A 19,409-nucleotide genomic window follows, 5' to 3' on the forward strand; every position below is an offset into this window, starting at 1 on the left:
TGATGTGGGCGTACCATGGTTTTATATAGAGGCAATAAGATATTGTCTGACTTATTCTCTATACCTTTTTAAATGACTCCTAACATTCTATTGCTTTTTTCACTGCCACTGCACACTGAGTGGATTTTTTCAGAGAACTCTCCACAATGACTCCAAGATCTCTCTCTTGAGTAGTTGTAGCCAAATTAGTCCCCATCATATTGTGTGTATAGTTCGGATTATGTTTTCCAATGTTCATTACTTTACATTTACCAACATTAAATTCCATTTGCTATTTTATTGCCCAATCACGTAGTTTGGTGAGATCTTTTTGAAGTTCTTCACAGTCTGCTTTGGTCTAAACTATCATGAGCAGTTTGGTATCATCTGCAGATTTTGCCACCTCACTGTTCACCCCTTTCTCTAGATCATTTATAAATAAGTTGAACAGGATGGGTCCCCCACTGGTTATCTGTCTCCACTTGGAAAACTTACCATTTATTCCTACCCTTTGTTTCCTGTCTTTTAATCAGTTATCAATCCACGAAAGGACCTTCCCTCTTATCCCATGACAACTTACTTTACTTAAGAGCCTTTGATGAGGGACCTTGTCAAAGGCTTGTCCACATATTTGTTGACCTCCTCAAAGAATTCTAGCAGATAATAAGGCACAATTTCCCTTTACAAAAACCATGTTGACTTTCCCCCAACAAATTATATTCATTTATGTGTCTGACAATTTTATTCTTGACTGTAGTTTCAATTAATTTTCCCGGTACTGACGTCAGACTTACTGGTCTGTAATTTCCAGGATTACCTCTAGAGCCCTTTTAAAATATTGATGTCACATTAGTTATCTTCCAGTCATTTGGTATGGAAGCTGATTTAAAGGATAGATTACAAACCACAATTAATAGCTGAGCAATTTCCCATTTGAGTTTTTTCAGAACTCTTGGTGAATGCCATCCGGTCCTGGTGACTTGTTACTATTAAGTTTATCAATTTGTTCCAAAACCTCCACTAATGACACTCAATCTGGGACAGTTCCTTAGATTTGTCACCTAAAAAGAATGGCTCATGTTTGGGAATCTCTCCAATATCCTCAGCTGTGAAGACCAAAGCAAAGAATTCATTTAGCTTCTCAGCAATGACTTCTATCATCTTTGAGTGCTCCTTTAGCATCTCGATCGTCCAAGGACCCCACTGGTTGTTTAGCCGTTTCCTGCTTCAGATGTACTTAAAAAACATTTTACTATTACTTTTTTAGTTACTTTTTGAGTACTGTAGAACTGTAATCTAATTTAGAAAGAACAAAGTATTTATTCTTAGATACGTACCTGTATGAAAATAGCTTAGTTTAAACTAAACTGCAGATGTACTAACAGTAATGTGCTATAGTTTTTATTTGTCCAAAATGAATTCACAGTGAGAGCAATATTTTTGGAATGCCTGTAAATGGATTGTTAGGTGCATGCAATTCACTTGTGTTGCAATGCATCAGCAGCACATGATACGTGTCTTTTGTTAGAAATCTCTGCAGTGCTGTATACAGATTAAATAGCTACTGCATTGCAGAGAGTTATTAATACATTACACTGCACTTTCAGTGAGGATGTCAGAGTGTCCTACAGAAGAACTTGAGACTGAGTGTACTCTTGCCATTGAATTATGAGTTTTTAAAATGTTGAAGGGAACCTTTTTGTTTAGTAAGTTCTTAGCTAATCATGATGAATTATAGAATGACATCACCTCTGCCTCTGTAAACTGTTTACAAATTAATTTTAGAAAGACAAGACTTTGTTTAGAAATGAAAAAAATTACTAATTTTACTATACTTGATCATTACTTATGGCAGTCAACCCCAAAGACCTCTTGATATTTCATAGGGAAACCTCCTCCCCTGCCCCCATTACTCTCCCCACCAAAAAACAAAAACAAACAAAAAAAAGCTAAAATCTAAATAAAATGGAACATAAACTAGTATAAATTGTTTCCTGTACCATTATCCCAAATACCCTTTTTCTCTGCCACTTTGATGAACTTTATTACTATCATAAATATTTTAATAACATGGTATGAACTAAGGGCTAGAATTGGTTCATCAGGTTTATGCAGAGCAAAGTGCATTTAAAGTGGCCAAAGATTCCTATTAGAGGAGTCTCTCAGTAGGCTGAAACTCCCCTACTTTTTCCTAAATGCCAGGCAGTGGGGGTTTGAGGAGCAGCAAGGGAAATGGATGTATGTAGGGAGGTACGATAGGTATGACACAGCCAGGATCTTGATAGTGTTGGGTCTCTGGACCTTATGCCAGTAGCATAAATTAAAGCTCCAAGGAGCAGATTTAATTTGTCTGAGACAAGTGACTGGGAATCGAGGAGCTTACTATTGGCACACTGTCAGCCCCCACTGTACCCAAATCAAGCCACAAGATGTCTGTGGGTAAATGCTAAAGGATGCAGCAGCCTTTTCACTATGTAAATTTATTGTTGTTGTTAATTTGTATTACCATCACTCCTAATAGCATCAATTTATGGCTGCATTGTGCTAGACAGTATACAAGCACAGCAAGAGGTAATCTGTGCCCCCAGAGTGTTTACAACCCAAATAGATAAGATAGGGAAAGGATGTTAGGGTAAACAGGTGTGTGTGTGTGTGTGTGTGTGTGTGTGTGTGTGTGTGTGTGTGTGTGTGTGTGTGTGTGTGTGTGTGTGTGTGTGTGTGTGTGTGTGTGTGTGTGTGTGTGTGTGTGTGTGAGAGAACACTACTTCTTGCAGGGGTGAAGAGCCAGAATTTGGGTGTCACATCTTACAGTGTGGAAAATCTGGGACCCCTGACTGTTAGGGTGGGTCTAAGGGAAAATCTGGGACCCCTGACTGTTAGGGTGGGTCTAAGGGAGGAGACCATGCTGACCACACTGGAGGAAGAGAAAAGTGGTGCCCCTCTTCTCCACCAGACCATTCCAATGCTTTCTCCCATACAGATTAAAATTTATATATGACATAGCCAAGGGTGACAGCAGGGATACCAGGATGTATCTAGCTGTGCTCCTTATGCTTTCTTTCACTCCTAGCTCACAGTGTTTTGTACCTTCTGTTGATTTGTCTGGCCCAAAATATTCCCCTGCTCTGAGTCACATTTTATTTCTTGTTGTTCTCCACTTGTAACTCTGCTTCTCTACCTACTATTAAGTGTGTTTTCGTTCCTGTTTTGTTTTTATATTTTCTATTCTTTCATGTCCTTACTTTTCTCATTCTCTCTTCCTCTCTCTTCCTTTTCATGCTTCCCTATTCTTTTTCCTGTCTCCCTGGCCCCTAACCAAGCTCCTTTCTGTACTGCTCTGCATCACCGCAGTCCAATTAGTTTGGGTTTAATAATTTTCTAAAAATCTTTTTTTTAACTCTAAAAATGTTAAGATTTTACAAATTCACTTGAAAAGTTTTTCTGGACCTGCTATAGATCCATCATGAGATCCAAAATGGTCCTATTTAATTAGCAGCACAAATTCACATGGAATTTCTAGCACAGGGACTTCACAGTACCAATAAGTTAGTTATTTCCTTTGCATGCTTATCAGTATGGTATAGTGAATTAAAGGGTGAAGTGGAAGATGTGCTGTGGAAGTGTGGGTTATATTTGATGTTTTTACAGACTTGTGCCTGAAAGAATAGAAGTTCCAGTGTGTTGCTCAGTGCGGTGTGCATTTTAAAGTTACCCACAGTGGTGTCTATTGTCCTGTTACTGACTTGAATGATGTCATGTTTCATTTAATGCTCTTCGTGATGATGAAGACTGTGGTGGGTACACTGGGGAAAAAGGCAGTGAGAAAGTTGTGAATCAGGTTTCTGTGAAGCTTTTGTGCATAGGGTTTTTATATAGAAAAGCTGACTCTTGCAATATTTCTACTGAGGGAGTTGTACAGACTAGTAAGAGCTTCTCATTTTACCTAAGTGCTCAGTGAGGTAATTCTGGAGCAGCTGAAGGCAGAGGATGCATTTATTCTCTGTTACACAGGTAGGCTGTGAGTTGTTCACAGAGCATTTTGAGATACAGAGAGGACTTGTTCATTCACTGTGTAAGGAGCCAGAGACATTCCACAGTGGTGAGATACTGTCGCAGAGGATTTTCCTTCACAACAATATTCTGGGACAATAGTGTGCTCTGATATGACAGAAGGCTATTCTACTTTAAATATGACACAGTGGGGAGATTAATTTATGGAGGCAAGCTAGCTGATGGGAAGGATACAAAATCCTTTTCTTGTGATCTCTAATAAATGGGATTTTTGTTGCTCAAAGTTCAGTTGAAGTACTTGTATGGCTGTTGTACATAAGGGTTATGAGTGAATCCACAATATAATGTGCTCTAATGTTACAAGTACTGTCTTTGCATTGTGATTTTGTGCACAGAAGGTGTTAATTTGTAGAAACCGTTTGTGTATGTTTATATTAAGGGCTCAGTAATGAAGTAAAAGCTAAAATTTGAGTTTTAATCCATGATAAGAAGGCTAGTTGTGTGTGTTTGTGTGTATTTTATTTTTTGTACAAAGGACTGTTCCCTTTACTAATATTCATAGCAGAGAATGGCTTCGTCAGACAAATGTTTTATTGTAAATAGTAGCATAGCAGCATCACTACTGTGTGAGCATTTGTATTCCTTTTTCAAATGGGAAACTTCACGGTATTTCTCACATTTAATTCCAGATACGGCTAGCCTTACATTTGAAATTAAATATGTTTAGCAGGTTGGTTGAGTAAAACTTCTAAATTCACATACAGCATGGACCAACTTGTTTTTATTATTAAAAACTTTTAAAAGCCCACAACTAAGAATAGTAAGACATACTATTTACTGATTTCAGGAACAGTGATTATGTGTATTATAACTTAAACTGAATTTTCATATGAATAATGGAAATTCTGAATAGTAAAATTCAAGTAGCTAATGGAGAATATAGCTATAAAATCATGTGCAGAAAATACTGAGGAATAAAACTAATACACTGAAAGGATTACTTTTTGTTTGTATCTCAAATTACGTTATACTAGTGTATATTTTACTAACTGGTGGGGTGGCGGGGTTTAGAACAGCCAAAAATGTGGCTTAGGGCATTTGAAATAGACAAAATGAAAGGGGATCTTTTCACAGTTATTGTAAGAACATCTCTTCAAATGCATCTATTAAAATATAGGGGGAGTTATGTATTAAAGAAATATCAACTATCACCTGCTGCATATCTGAGCAAGAAATGTTTAATAAATGATGGTTGAAAACATGAGTTGTGGTAAGATGTTTGCTTTGTCTGTGGCTATTCTAAGCACTAGACATAATATCCCAGATGCCTGTTGGTAGGGAATGAATATATTTTTTACCTTGTACTGTTACAGAATATGCATGTTGTTTTTATTAGTTAAAGTTCTCATATTGGGGAGGTGCTAATAGGTTTCATGTTGTTTCACTGGAGTGAGACAGACTGATTGGGAAGCCTTACTAAATTAATGGAAATCCATGAAGAGGAAAGTCCTTCAGGGGTCCTCAAGCACATTTCCTCACCACCATGGACAAACATGTAATTATCCTGCTGTCTATGCTGAATGAACAAGTAATTATTGTCATTCCTCTATTAAAGTATGCAAATTTTGGGTTGATAGTGTTTCAGTACACAAATTAATTACTATTATTCAACTCTTCCAAAAGATCTGTTGGGTTTTTTTTAATTTGTTGAAAAAGTTTCAGTAGACTAACAAAACACATAATGTAGTAAGTAACAGGCAATGCACGTGGTCACATATAGAAGAAAGAATACAACATTTGTGTAAGTCTATACTTCTCAGAAGACCTGGCATTAACACTAATTACCTAATCAAAAGATTAGAGCCTTTTTTGCCTCATAAGTACAGAGCACCCACACAATGTCCCGATGTCACTGGGGGTTGTGGGTGCTCAGCAGTAGTTTAAACCAGGCCCTCAAAGTGTTTGAAAAATGAAGTTGCTCGTTATGAAGAGAAGTTTGAGTATGACAGGACAGACACCATCAATGTCCCCTCTAATTTTTTCCCATCCATATGTAGAATACATTTTGTTACATGCGACGAGGCATGTGTGGATGTTGATCATCAGTAGAAACACAAGCTGTTGGTTACGGGCATGCTGCAAATTAGGTGGGTGGCATTTGAATCTCTCCTGAGTAGCGCCCCAAGTGCTCAGCTTACACGGGGCACTGATCACCATATTCTTTGAGGTGTACGCAATAAAAGCAGTTAAATCGGGGTGGGCAAAGGGCCCTCCACAGGCCAGATCCGGCCCACAGTAACCCTGCCACTCCACCACCCCCAGGCCAATTAGGGACTGGGGGTGGGAGAGTGCACGAAGTCTCCTCACGAGAGCATGCAGTGGCTAGAGACACGCTGGATGTTTTAAAACAGTTGGCTTATCTCTAGTTGCCTCATAACTTTGGCAGGGGGTTGAGTTTTGCGTGCTCCCCACCCCCAGGCCAATCAGGGTCTGAGGGCAGGGAGTGTGCGAAGTCTCTTGCATCCTTTCCCCACCCTGCTAGGAGTGCGCAGTGGTTAGAGACATACGCTGGCTGTTTTAAATCTTCTCTTGCAGGGGTGAAGAGATTTGTGCGCTCCCCTGCCCTCGGTCTCTGATTGGCCTGGGAGCAGGGAGAGCACACGAGGTCTCCTCCTTCTAGACACCTAAAGGGAATGCTGTCTGTTTTCAAACAGTTGGTGTTTCTCTCTGGGAGGGGCGGGGGGAAGACTTCTTGTGCTTCCCCACCCCAGGCCAATGGGAAGGTGAGGAGCACAAGAAGTCTCCTGGCCCCTGCCCCTTCTGCCTGAGGCCCTGCCCCTTTTGGGGTGGTCCCCTTTTAAAATTATTGCCCACCCCTTTTAAATCATTGGGATCATAATATATGACAGCTCTTTTATTGGGGCGGTGATGTTTTTTCCAGTGTTAACACCTTTGAGATTATTTTGCCAAAACTGTTCACCTCCTGACTGGCAATGAAGAGGTATTTGTAATGGAAAAGGGCCAAACTAACAAAAGCAGAAATCTGAACTTTACTGAGAGAAGAATTGGTTTGTAGTTATGGCCTGGAAGTGCATTCAGTTCTCAGGATTTTCTGACAGACTGTTCATGTGCCATGGACAAATTGGTTAATCTCTCTGTTCCTTAGTTCCCCATCTGAAAAAAAAAGGGAATAATACTGTCCCACCTCAATGGTTTTGTTGGGATGATTTGGGAAAAAGTCAGATCTGATGGTGATGGGGAATGTTAGAAGAACGTATAGGTGAGTTCAGCGGCATTCAGATTCAGATCCAATGTTTGTTAGGGCTAGTCTCTAAGCCTGTGGTGTCCAACCAGCTCTGAAGAGGTAGCCGCTATCGCGAACTAGCCACACTCAACTGGCCAAATAGCCACATTGTTCAAGCCAACTAGCTGCACTCAACAGCCACATGTGACTAGTGGCTAGTGCATTGGACATCACGGTTCTAAGCTTTCTAAACAAATTTTAAAAGCAATTTCATCTGTGCAAAATATTTGTAATAGGACACAAAACCACTGAAAACAAACTTGCTTTCTGGTTTTGTTTGAAGCTCAGATATCTAGTCAAGCATGTCATAGAATTTTGCTGAGATTCACAAACTTTTGTTGAATCTGAATCTGCTTGAGGTAACTTGAGATCATACAGCACCATTGAAGGTTTTGTTTTTTTTAATGGATTCAGCATGAAATTTTGAGAAGTAAATCTATATAACCTATTTTTTAAAAATAGTTCTCATAAACCTCTGTGAAGCCAAATTGAAGAGCTGCACATAATTGTAAAAGTACTAAGCATTTTAATTAGAGGAAAAAACTAGTTTCAGGAGAGAGAGTAAAACAGAACAAGATCTTTAAGGGGGTAAAAGGTTTGCTTGGTATACTTTTGTGTACCATTCAGTGGCATACTTTTACACGGTGGCTGCATGTTTACTTTAATGACTTTTGTGAAAATGGATAATTCTTAGTCCAATGAGTCTTATGCAAGTAATTCTATTTTCAGGTGTCCTGAACTTTCTTGAATTTGCCACGGTCATGCTTTTGTAGGTTTTTAAGAGGAAGTGCGTTTTAACTACTGCAACTAATCCTTGTTATTTCAAAGGCCTTTAAATTGCTGTAAAGTAAGCAAAGAGAACATTATAGAAACTTTTTGTTCTTATACTTTGTGTCTACACAATACATTTTTTAAAAACTCCTATTAACATTTCGTACTACTTCAATTGTACTGACCCAAATTGTGTGTGTGTGTGTGTGTGTGTGTGTGTGTGTGTGTGTGTGGAGGGGGGGAATATTAATGAACTGCACAAGTATTTGTGGAGCAAATATTACTTAGTAGTACCTTCATGTTATCTGAAAACCAGACCGCATATCAATGAAACAGAATTACAGTGTACAAAGTTCTTGAATGAAAGAGGAAACATTTATGTTCCAACCACCTTTGTGTACTTTAGTAATCTTTTATGATAAGTTAGTGTAAGGGTATCTGTTACATTGTTTCTCCTGTGAAGTTTTAAAGAGCATCTAACTCTGCACAGCTAACTTCTAATTTCTAGATGAACTTGTGATTTCACATAAATACCAAAAATGCAGTTTTTTTCTTATCAAAATCATTAAGGATGTGGACATTTTTTGCTTCCCATGTGGGAAAAAATAAACTTCAGTTTAAATATTTTGTTGCAAAAAGTACCTGTCCTTTATAGTGTATAGCAGAAGGTAACATAGTCTTAAGATATGGTCCTTTGCTTCCTTTCAAGTGTAAGATGGGATATGGAGTCAAGCCAGTGTAAATGAGAGGATAATCAGGCCTTGGTCTTTAATGGCCAAACTCCTCTGATATACACTTGTCAGTACCCATCAATGTTGAGTGTGCATCAGAAGGAAGAATTTATTATAGACAAAACAGAACAACCCACCTTTATTTGTGTATTTTAAATAATAGTTTGTTGAGTGCCACAGTTGCTAGTCCAGCATTCTCTGAATGATATTCCTGCTATCTACAGACCAAGTGCAACATAACTGGTGGCAGTAATAGATTATTTCACCTATTGCCCTGATGCCTGAATTCTGACTTTCACTGGATGGTTACAAAAGTAGGAAGACTCAATTCACAAGCTCATTCATTTCTTGATTTTTCTACTGAGACTGCCAGCTTGGTTGCTCAAACATGGACAGCTGCCCAGTGAATTAAGTTGGGGAGTGGAGAGAAATTCAGCATGTCCAGCCTATGGGAAATTCTCAAGTTTCAAAAAGTTTCATGAAAAGGAAATTCTTTAAAAAAAAAAAAAAAAAAAAAAAAATGAATTGTGTAACCATTTTGATCAAAACAATTAAACATTCCAAAACATTCTCCCTCAAAATGAAACATTCCAAAAATGGGTATGTTTCTTTGAAATGACATGAAATGTTTCATTTTGAGCCACTTCCATGTTAAACTTAATTTTCTTCTCAGGGCATTCTCTCATGGAATTTGTACTTTGCCTTAATCTCTCCTATGGGCTAGACTCCCTGGTAAGTCTCTCTCTCTCTCGCTCATATGCTGCACCACACAGAGCTAGACCAGAGGTAGATTTGTTTCGTATTATCAGTGATGTAACCTTCCAGGGCACTCGGCCTATAGGAAAGAATGAAGACCTGACCCACAAAAAAAAGTTGGCCTCCAGGGTTAGTCTCTAATATAATTTATTATATTTACTTGCACCGCTGCAGGTATTGGGCAATCACAGCTCTCGTTGGCTGCAGATGACCATTTGCAGCCAATGGGAGTAGCGTAAAGTGGAACAGGACCAGGACACTGTTTCCTGCCACTCCCATGGGCAGCAAATGGCAATCTGTGGCCAACAAGACCTGAGGTTTCCCAATACCTATGGAGGCTCAGGTAAATAGAGAAGTGGGGGCCTGCCAAGGATTAATCCTGGTGGACTGAATCTGGCCCACTAGCCAGAATTTGCCCATCCCTACATTAGATTGTATCTCAGTGATCACCATTTGGCTTTTCAAAGCCTTCTGTATAAGTTGTCTGGGGGAAAAATAGATTTGCATTTGTTTTGTGTGTTTCAGTTGTGTGTATGTGGTTTTAGATGTCTGGCGACTTTGTATGATTTACCGTAACAATGAAAACACTTATTTATTTTTCAGATGACTACCATTTGCCTCTTGATGTCTTACCGGCTGTGACAGAGAGCACTGGCCCCAGAACAACAAAAGAAGATTTGTACAGAGGGAACAGATCTTTTCACTACTGTGGAATAAATACCATGGAATTGTCAGACAGCGACCGTCCTGTCAGCTTTAGTTCTACGTCCTCCTCTGTCTCCTCCAGGGATAGCCACTGTTCCTTTGGAAGCAGAATGACCTTAGTTTCGAACAGTCATTTGGGTTTGTTTAATCAGGATAAGGAAGCAGGCGCCATAAAACTAGAACTGATTCCAGCCAGCCGATTTTCCAGCAAGCCGCTACAAAGAAATAATCCCACAGAGCAACAGAACACCAAGGAAAGCCTTGAAAAAAGGCCAAATATGCCACGGAAAGCAGAATCTAAGGGAACAAACAAAAACTGTGCCATGTCCCTGCTCACAGAGCCCACAAGTCCAAAGCTCCTCTATGTTGACAGAGTTGTCCAAGAGATTCTGGAGACTGAGAGAACATATGTGCAGGATTTGAAGAGCATTGTGAAGGTATGAGGCTTGGTTAGAACTGCCTAATTTGATAAATTGTATAACACAAAGAGTTTTACAAATGAGATGCACAAAGAAATGGACCCACAAAATATGTGATCTTATAACTGGGGTATATAAACTAGGCAGTATTCCATGCAGCACTGGAAACATGCTACAACCAGCATATAAACTTTCTAAAACATTTGTGTAAATGTATTCAGAGTTGTAGCCTGTTGATCCCAGAGTACGAAAGACAATGGGAAGTGAGCAGTGGGGGCAAGATAATATTTTAATAGGCCAGTTGCTGTTGGTGAGAGACAAGCATTTGAGCTTCTACAGAGCTTTTCTTCTTTATAAATCAACACATGCAACACTGTAATTCCTGTTTTGTGTGTGTAGATCTTTGGTAGGTTAACATAAATTGCTGCTCATTTTAATTAACTAGTAGTAAAAAACAACAACAAAAAAGCCCCTCCTCTATTTAATATTTTTAACCTTTGGCTTCTTATTTAGGTTACCAATGTATTCAGTTTCTTGTTGGCTGTTTCCATTAGGAAGAAAAACTGATGGTGGAGTCTAGTAGTTATTTGATGCTACTCTATTCATTTACAAACTGTGTACTGTACACAAAGTCCTGTTTCCCTGAGCATAGTAAGCATTATACAAGAGGAGATAGGCATGGAACAGTGAGAAAATACACTCTTTCTACCTAACATTTTACACAAAAACTTTTAGATCTCATAATCATCCTACAAATCTTTCTCTGGCTGTCCTTGGCTTTCTGCCACCTTCCTTGTCTGTTTCTGTGACTTCTGTCTTGTGCACGCACACACACAAGCTCAGCTGCTGTTGCGTCACTCTTCTACTCCTGCATTTTGTATCAGATACCTTAGAAGTCTGGCTTAGCTTCTCCTTCAGCCTTCTACGTGACCTGTATTTTGGGCAGCTAATATTGTTATTGTTTCAGGTATCGGGTCTATAAAAGAGCTTAAAGGAGACTGTTATACACACCAACTTGAAAGAGATTTCACCAGGCTCTGAGACACACCCCCAAAAACCCACAACAACCACTGTTCCTTTCTAGCTGCAGGGAAAGGATCACTGTGACCTGCTTTTTAGGGATCTGTATGTAATTCTGTCTAGATTTTATACCATGCCCATCTCCATTGTACTGGCACACCATACCTGTTTATTAAAATGACCCCTCTGGTTCTTTGACCTCCTGCCCTGCATGTATAGGTTTACAACAAGATTTCACAGGACATGAATGTCTAGTCTGGTAACTTTATAGTGTATAGCTTTAGGCATCTCTATATGTGTTAGAAATACATCACTAATCTGGAAAAGAAAAGATGGTCTGTTACTGACAAAGCAAAAAGGATTTAGAAGAGAAGGGGAACATGATTACTGGGGCTTTGATAACACCAATGCATGTCTAAAAACAAATCTCCACACAAGTCTTTTCTTGCAGAATTACAGTATTTTCCATGACTGATGGGATTATGCTTAAATCAGTTGTTCAGATTTCATTTTTGTAAGGTTTCAAAGAAAGATATTGATACAGTGTTAGAAGAGTAAAAAATGAGCAGGTGCCTATGTGGATAGGGCAGAAAATACCCTGAATTTGCAAGGAGTGGTTGGAATAGGGAAAAAAACTACCAGAATGTGTACAGATTGAAACTTAAGGGCTATTGAATTGTGCTAGGAGGTGGGGGAAGTAGTGTCGGACTATGAAATAGTAGGGATTTCATCAAGTCCTGAAACTTTGCCTTCTCTAATATGAAATGGAAATACGCTTAAAGGAAACCTTTCCCCAAATGTTGTTTCTAAGATTTTGAAATATGTGTGTTAGACATGGAGCTTTGAAAGTTTAAGAATGTCTTGCAGGTAACTATGCTGTATGAATCTATAATGTGAAACAGTGTATGCTTTGCTGGTCCAATATGTTTCTGAGGATATTCTTAATAGATAACCACCCCAAAGATATCTGTATTTCTGTTCCTCCATAAAAATAGAGGAGGGCTATATCTCAACAGATTTATTCTGACCTGCAAACTAAAATGAAAAATAAGACCAGCGTAGAGCTATGAAAATAGTTGATTAACACTGGCTGGCTGAAGTTCAATATACAAACATGGTGATGGATAAACTTGGGATAAGACTGACCTATGTAATACCTTATGCATATCCTTTTTGCCCTTGCATGCTTAAGTAGAGAGATGACTGAATGGATCAGAAAAGTAAAATTTCCCAGGGGAGGAGGTTTCAATTGTGTAAATATGGAATTTTGACACCATTGCCTTAATCTTTGAAAAGCAGAGTGGTCTCAACACTAACTGCATCAAACTATTGGACAGTGACAAAACGGATCTTTGTGGCAAATTGGTGCTGGGATTTTTACTTGATATTGTAGTGTGGGGCCCACAGGGATTTGTCCTGGGTCTAGCTTTATTCACTGTCTTCATCAATTATTTAGATAATGGCACAAAGAGTACACCTGTAAAGTTTGTGGAGGATACCAAGATTCAAGCACTTAGGAGGATATGATTAGGATTACGAAGTGGAGAAATGACCTGAAAAAATATAATTAAATTGACTAACTGCAAATGCAAAGTATTCCACCTAGGAAGGAATAATCAACTGCACAAATAATAAAATATAAAATGACTGCCTAGGAAGAAGTACTACAGAAAAGGATATAGGAGTTATTGTGGATCATAATGAAATATGAATCAACAATATGAATCTGTTGCAAGAAAAGCATATGCGTTTCTGGGATGTATTAGCAGGAGTGGTAAATAAGATGTGAGAAGTAATTCTTCTGCTCTACTCAGCACTGATAAGGTCTCCGTTGGGGTTCTGTGTTCAGTTCTGTGCATCACACTTCAGAAAAAGATGTGGGAAAACTGGAGAAAGCCCAGAGGATAGCAACAAAAACTAAAGCTTTAGAAAATATAATCTATGAGGAAAGACTGAAAAAACTGTCTTGTTTTTAGACTAGAGAAGACTAAGGAGGGCCATGATGATGGTCTTCAAGTACATAAAAGTTTGTTATAAAGAGAAGTGTAATAAATTGTTCCCCTTAACCAACAAGAATGGAACAAGAACAATGATCTTAAATTGCAGCAAGGAAGATTAGATTAGACTCTAAGAAAAACTTTCTAAGAATAAAATAAGCACTGGAATGTGTTGTCTAGTGACGAGGTGGAATCTCCTTCACTGGAGATTTTTAAGACCAGGTTAGAGAAACATGTATCGGGTATTGTCTAGAATGATAATACTTTTCCCTTGTTGCAGAGACTAGACAACATGAGTTCCCTTGCGAACCTACATTACTGTCCTAGCTAGTCTCCACTCCTCACCATTCTCATCCAAGTCCTAGTCTCACCTTAGACTCCCTGACTCAATTCCTCTTTAGCTGGTAAAATACAAAACTCTACTGAGTGTGTGCAACAGCAATTTTTCAAAAAATTTAAGTTGGCCAGATTTGAGGAAATTTTCACAAGGATGGCAAATGTCACCTCCCCAACACAAAGGGATCTGCCAAATTGCAAGTCCCTACTCCAAAGCAAAGTGACACTAGAGCATTTGAAAGAAAAGCTTGCCACAATTGAACATGGGTAAAATAATGTAATTTTCACTAGAACTTTTCTCATATTTGTCAGAACAATTTGGGATGAAAACCTCCAGAAAAATGTAGCTTGAAGCAATGCCTAGCATTTAACATTCTGAGCAATTGAGATGTTTCTTGCAATGGTGTAGCTAGGAGAGGACACATGGGTGGACCCTGACTTTTGGTGTGTTGGCAGGCAATGATGGGGAGGGAGGGGAGGAGCAATGGGGCCTCCTCCCTCCCCAGCCAGTCTTACAAAGAAGAACTAGACGCTCTGTCCATGGTTCCCCATGAGAATACGTGCTTGTGCTGTGCCACTCCCCTCTGCCCATTCAGTATTCTGGGTTTACCTCACTCCGCTTGTGAGCCCTCCGGCTAGGGCTTGCGCCACTCTCCCTGCCCATCTAGTGCTCCTGCCAGAGATCATGGCACCAGGGATTGCAAGCTCCCAACCCTGCTCCCTGGTAGGAACACTAGGCAAGTGGAGTGGGGCAAGTCCCTGACAGTGCTCTCAGGACCTGGCTGGAAAACTGCATGGAGTGGTGCAAGCCCCCTTGTTCTGGTAAGAGCACTAGGAGAACAGCGTAAGTCCCTGATCCCACTCCTGGCTGGTTCACTGGATGAACAGACTGGGGCCTAGATGCTAAGTAGCTTAGTTGCTAAGTGAGTCCTCTCTGGCCCACTTTGGGCGCCCTCCTGGTTTCAGGTAACCTTAGGAAAACCAGTGCTACCATCTTGGTCTATAATAAATGGAAGCTCTGCACATCTAGAGCAGGGATGTAAGCGACCAGTCGACTAGTTGCTTTCTCTCCCTCCCCTCCCCTTCCCCCCCCCCCCGCTTGCAGCAAGGGGCGGGGAGCAGAAGTCAGTGCTTGGGGGAGCTGGCTTAATGGGCCTGACGGGAGCACCATCTTGGAGGGGCGGCAAGGGCGCAGCAGGGAACTGGTGGCACTTCTGCCTTTTAAATGGAGCAAGAGCAGGGCTCTTGTACATTTCAAAAGCAAAGTGTGCAAGGCCGGGCCAGCAGGGGACTTGCTGGCCCTATGCTTCCTGCTTCTGAAAGGCTCTTGTACATTTCAAAAGCAGGGAGTGCAGGGCCAGTGGGGGACTGCTCGAATTCCCCATAGCCCTGTATTCCCCGCAATGAGATGTAGCAATAGCAGGCATTAGGTTAAGGGTATTAAATTTAGATGAATCAACTTAGTGTAGAGTATGAAGACATTACTCGCAATAGAATATGCGTGTGTGTCCACATTTGTGCAAGGCCCCTTATATTCTCACTGTTTCTCACTACTATTTTGACTCCTAAATATGGTGTCTACTTTTGCCTTCGCTATATATAAAGAGTGTGTGTATGTGTGTGAGAGAGAAATTAAGCCCCTCTCCTTTTCCCTCCCTCCATAGGCAGGCATAAATCTATTACGCTTTGTGACAGTGCTATAATCAGAAAATAGTATAAATTATAATCAATAACCTTCTTGGTGTTTGTGATCATCTGTTATGAGAGAGGGTGCTGTTGTGAACCTGTTGCCTAATCTCACAATTTGTATTTTCCTTAACTCATGGAACACAAAAGACTAGGCATGCACTAGTGTAACGATGTCTATAAAGTTGCAAGGGAATATTTTAGTTTCAGGGATAGGTGTTCCTGTTTTGCAACAGAATATGAGCTTCGCAAAGATTGCTGACAGGTTTGTTCATTTTAAATCTCCTGCAGGTAATAGGTGTTTAAGCAATTCACTTTAATTTTTTCCAGGAACAGTGTGACGCTTCAGAAACAGGCTTTCCCTTCTTTGGGAGGTCAGCTAAAGACTTTTACATTACCTACCTCCTACTGAGAGAAAAGTCATTCAGTTTAGATTTAAAGCAGAATAATAACTTTGTTATTGAGAGATCTTGCTGCTTAGTGCCACTTTCTCCTTTTCGTAAGATAAAATTCTCAGTAAAGGCAAGACTCTCTAAAAAGCAGTTATAAGTAAATTAGTTTTCCATTAGTTTTTTATACTTACCAGAAATAGCTCTGTAAGTCTTTACAAGATTTTGGATGAGCAATTTAAATTACTCCCAAATACATTTGTTCATGGGCATATTTGAACAGGGTTCAAAAAAGAACTACAGTAACTAACTACATTAGTCTGGCATCCAATGCTCCGGCACTCCTGATGGTCCGGCACCATCAGGAACCCGGAAGTGCTCAGGGCAGCCAGACAATTGGAGCTGCTCTGCACCCGGCTTCCCTGATTCAGCCGCTGCTGAAACTGACCAGCAGCTGAATCGGGGAAGCCAGGGGCAGAGCAACTGGGGTGCTGCCGGGTTGGTCCGGTAGCGCCGAGGAGCGGCGCTGCGGGACCAACCTGGCAGCACTCCGGCTGCTCTGCTCCAGGTGTCCCCAAGAGCAGCTGGGGTGCTGCCAGGTTGGTCCTGCAGCGCCGAGGGGTGGCGCTACCGGACCAACCCGGCAGCATCCTAGCTGCTCTGCCGCAGGCATCCCCAATTCAGCCACTGCTGAAACTTACCAGCAGCAACTGAATCAAGGACGCCTGGGGCAAAGCCGGACTATTGGAAGGGGGGGCTATGAGGGGTCTGGGGTGGCTTCCCTCCCACCCCGCCCCAGGCCCCCATAGCCCCCCCCTTCTGATAGTCCGGCATATTTGATAATCCGGCATCCCCTGGGTCCTAAAGATGACGGATTAACAGAAGTTTACTGAAGATAAATTCATGGAGGTTAGGTCCATCAATGGCTATTAGGCTGGATGGGTAGGAATGGTGTCCCTTGCCTTTGTTTGTCTGGAAATGGATGACAGGAGAGGGATCACGTGATGACTTGTGGGGTTCCCTCCCTTTGGGGCATCAGGTATTGGCCACTGTTGAAAGACAAGATACTGGTCTAGATACACCTTTGGTCTGACCCAATATTGCCATTCTTATGACTATTAAAATATTTATACTGACGAGGTTTTTTTTGTAATTATGGATGGTATTTGATACACAGGTCTCTTATTCTGATGAACTTTCTCACTCCTGGCACACTGAGCCATAAAAGGAAAACATGTCAAATTTTGTTTTTATGTATACTATACTTATTCAGACTCATTGACTTTACTGAGGCTGTAAAGACAGTGAGAATTGTGATAGTGTTCAGATGTGAAATTGAGGTTAAATTCATTTTTGTTACCCCAATGTAAATTTAGAATAACTTCCTGAAGTCAATGGTTTTTTTTTTCAGCTTTTATATCACAATAATTTATAGCAGAATTCTGATACATTAACCTACTCTGTGTGGCTTGCTGTGGGAAATAGTTTCTTTAAAATAACCAAGGAAGAGCTTGCTTTTCTAGAAAATAGCGTGTATTAGATTTTTATATAATCAATGTTTTTCTGTTTGCATCTTTGGTGTTCTAAAAGTTTATATTTGTAATCCATATTTAAGATTATTGGAGGGTGAAATGTCTAGTTGAGAAACTAGCTGGTTTTGTTACATGTGCCGAAAGTGTCCGTCTGCTATGTACATTGGACAAACATCTCAGACACTTCGCCAAAGGATTAATGCCCACAAAACAGATATCAGAAAAGATCACAAAGAAAAAACAGTTTCTTGCCATTTTAACCAGAAAGGACACTCTCTCAATGACTTAACTACCTGCATTCTGCTACAAAGACCTTTTACATCTGCACTTGAAAGGGAATCCTCTGAACTGTCATTCATGTTAAAATTCGACACCCTCCAAAAAGGAATGAACAAACACTCAAACTATCTTACCCATTACCAAGATAGCTTCCCCAATTATCACCTCTAATACCATTAACTCTCAAACATCCCACTCTCCCCACCTCTAACATCATCAATTCACAGACACTTACCTTCCTTCTTTCCCCCCCCCCCCCCGCATCCCCCTCCTGTTCTGAAATGTGATTTGTCCTTTTCATATGTGTTCATTTTTTTTAATTGTATCCTTTGGTATATACGGTTGTGACTGTTTTCTTCCACTATTTGATCTGAGGAAGTGGGTCTGGCCCATGAAAGCTCATCATCTAATAAACCATCTTGTTAGTCTTTAAAGTGCTACATTGTCCTGCATTTTGCTTCAGCTACCCCAGACTAACACGGCTACATTTCTATCACTGTTGTTACATGTGTGATTCTTCCTGTAAGAATGTTGAGTGTTCCTGTAAGAATCAAGTGATATATCTTTGAGTACTGAGGCAAAATCTTATTGTTTTAAACAGATAGTTTTTTCAGTTTTTCTGGTTACAGACTGGCTTGGCTTTCCCTTTGAAACTTATCTACCCACTCTCTCTCTTCCCCCTCCCCCCCCAGCATCCCCAATTATTCTTGGTTCTGGACATACAACACTCCAGTCATGTGAAGAAGTGGGTTGTGCCCACAAATGCTCATGATACCATCTACATGTTTTGTTAGTCTTTAAAGTGCTACCAGACTATTTGTAGTGTTTTAAGTTTTTCCTGTTACAGACTAACTCAGCTGCCCCTCTGAAGCTTCCTTGCTATAGCCATTTTTGCCCATGGAAGGGGCTTACTACAGTACAAATAAAATGTATTGTAAACAACAAAGGATATCTTCTAAAAGCGAAGCTCAAAACAGAGGTACTATATGTAAATTAGGGCACCTATTAGGATGGTTTCTAGGCTAACCTCATCTGAAATACATAAAGCTTGGACTAACTGTGATTAGCTCATAATAGACATAATAATTGCCTTATCTCATTACTCACAATAAGAGCTGTTCCTGTCTTGCTTAGTATGTCCCTAGTAGCTGGAAAACTCTGATGTAAAAATAATAATCCTCTTGGGCTTCGCCTTATTTGTTAGTTGTATCCATCTGCTGTGTGTTATCTTAAAATGTAAACTTATTGGGATGAGGAACATCTTTTTATGTGTTTGTTTAGTGCCTACAACCAGCGGTTCCCAACCTTTTCCAGTGGGGACCCATTTTGACAATTCAGGAAGACTTGGTGATGCAAGGCAATTCAAAAACGGGGGAAATAGATGGGGCAGAGCTACCTGGGGAGACACTTGGTGACTCTTTTGAAATGTAATGGTGACCCATATTTGGGTCCTGATCCATAGGTTGGGAAACCCTGACCTACACTAAGTGTGAG

At 40.2% G+C, this 19,409-nt stretch overlaps 1 protein-coding gene across 3 annotated transcripts in view; it reads left to right on the plus strand.

Moving 5' to 3' along the window:
• The window catches only part of PLEKHG1 (pleckstrin homology and RhoGEF domain containing G1), a 201,680-nt gene that overhangs the window by 106,318 nt on the left and 75,953 nt on the right, over window positions 1-19,409 (plus strand). For all 3 annotated transcript variants that reach the window (XM_075924430.2, XM_075924431.2, XM_075924432.2), the window contains one exon: window positions 10,156-10,694. In XM_075924430.2, coding sequence (XP_075780545.2) covers window positions 10,156-10,694 — 539 coding nt within the window. The remainder of the gene's footprint in view (window positions 1-10,155; window positions 10,695-19,409) is intronic.

Source organism: Pelodiscus sinensis, chromosome 3, assembly GCF_052426305.1.
Source record: "Pelodiscus sinensis isolate ZL-2025 chromosome 3, ASM5242630v1, whole genome shotgun sequence".
NCBI classification, from domain to species: Eukaryota; Metazoa; Chordata; order Testudines; family Trionychidae; genus Pelodiscus; species Pelodiscus sinensis.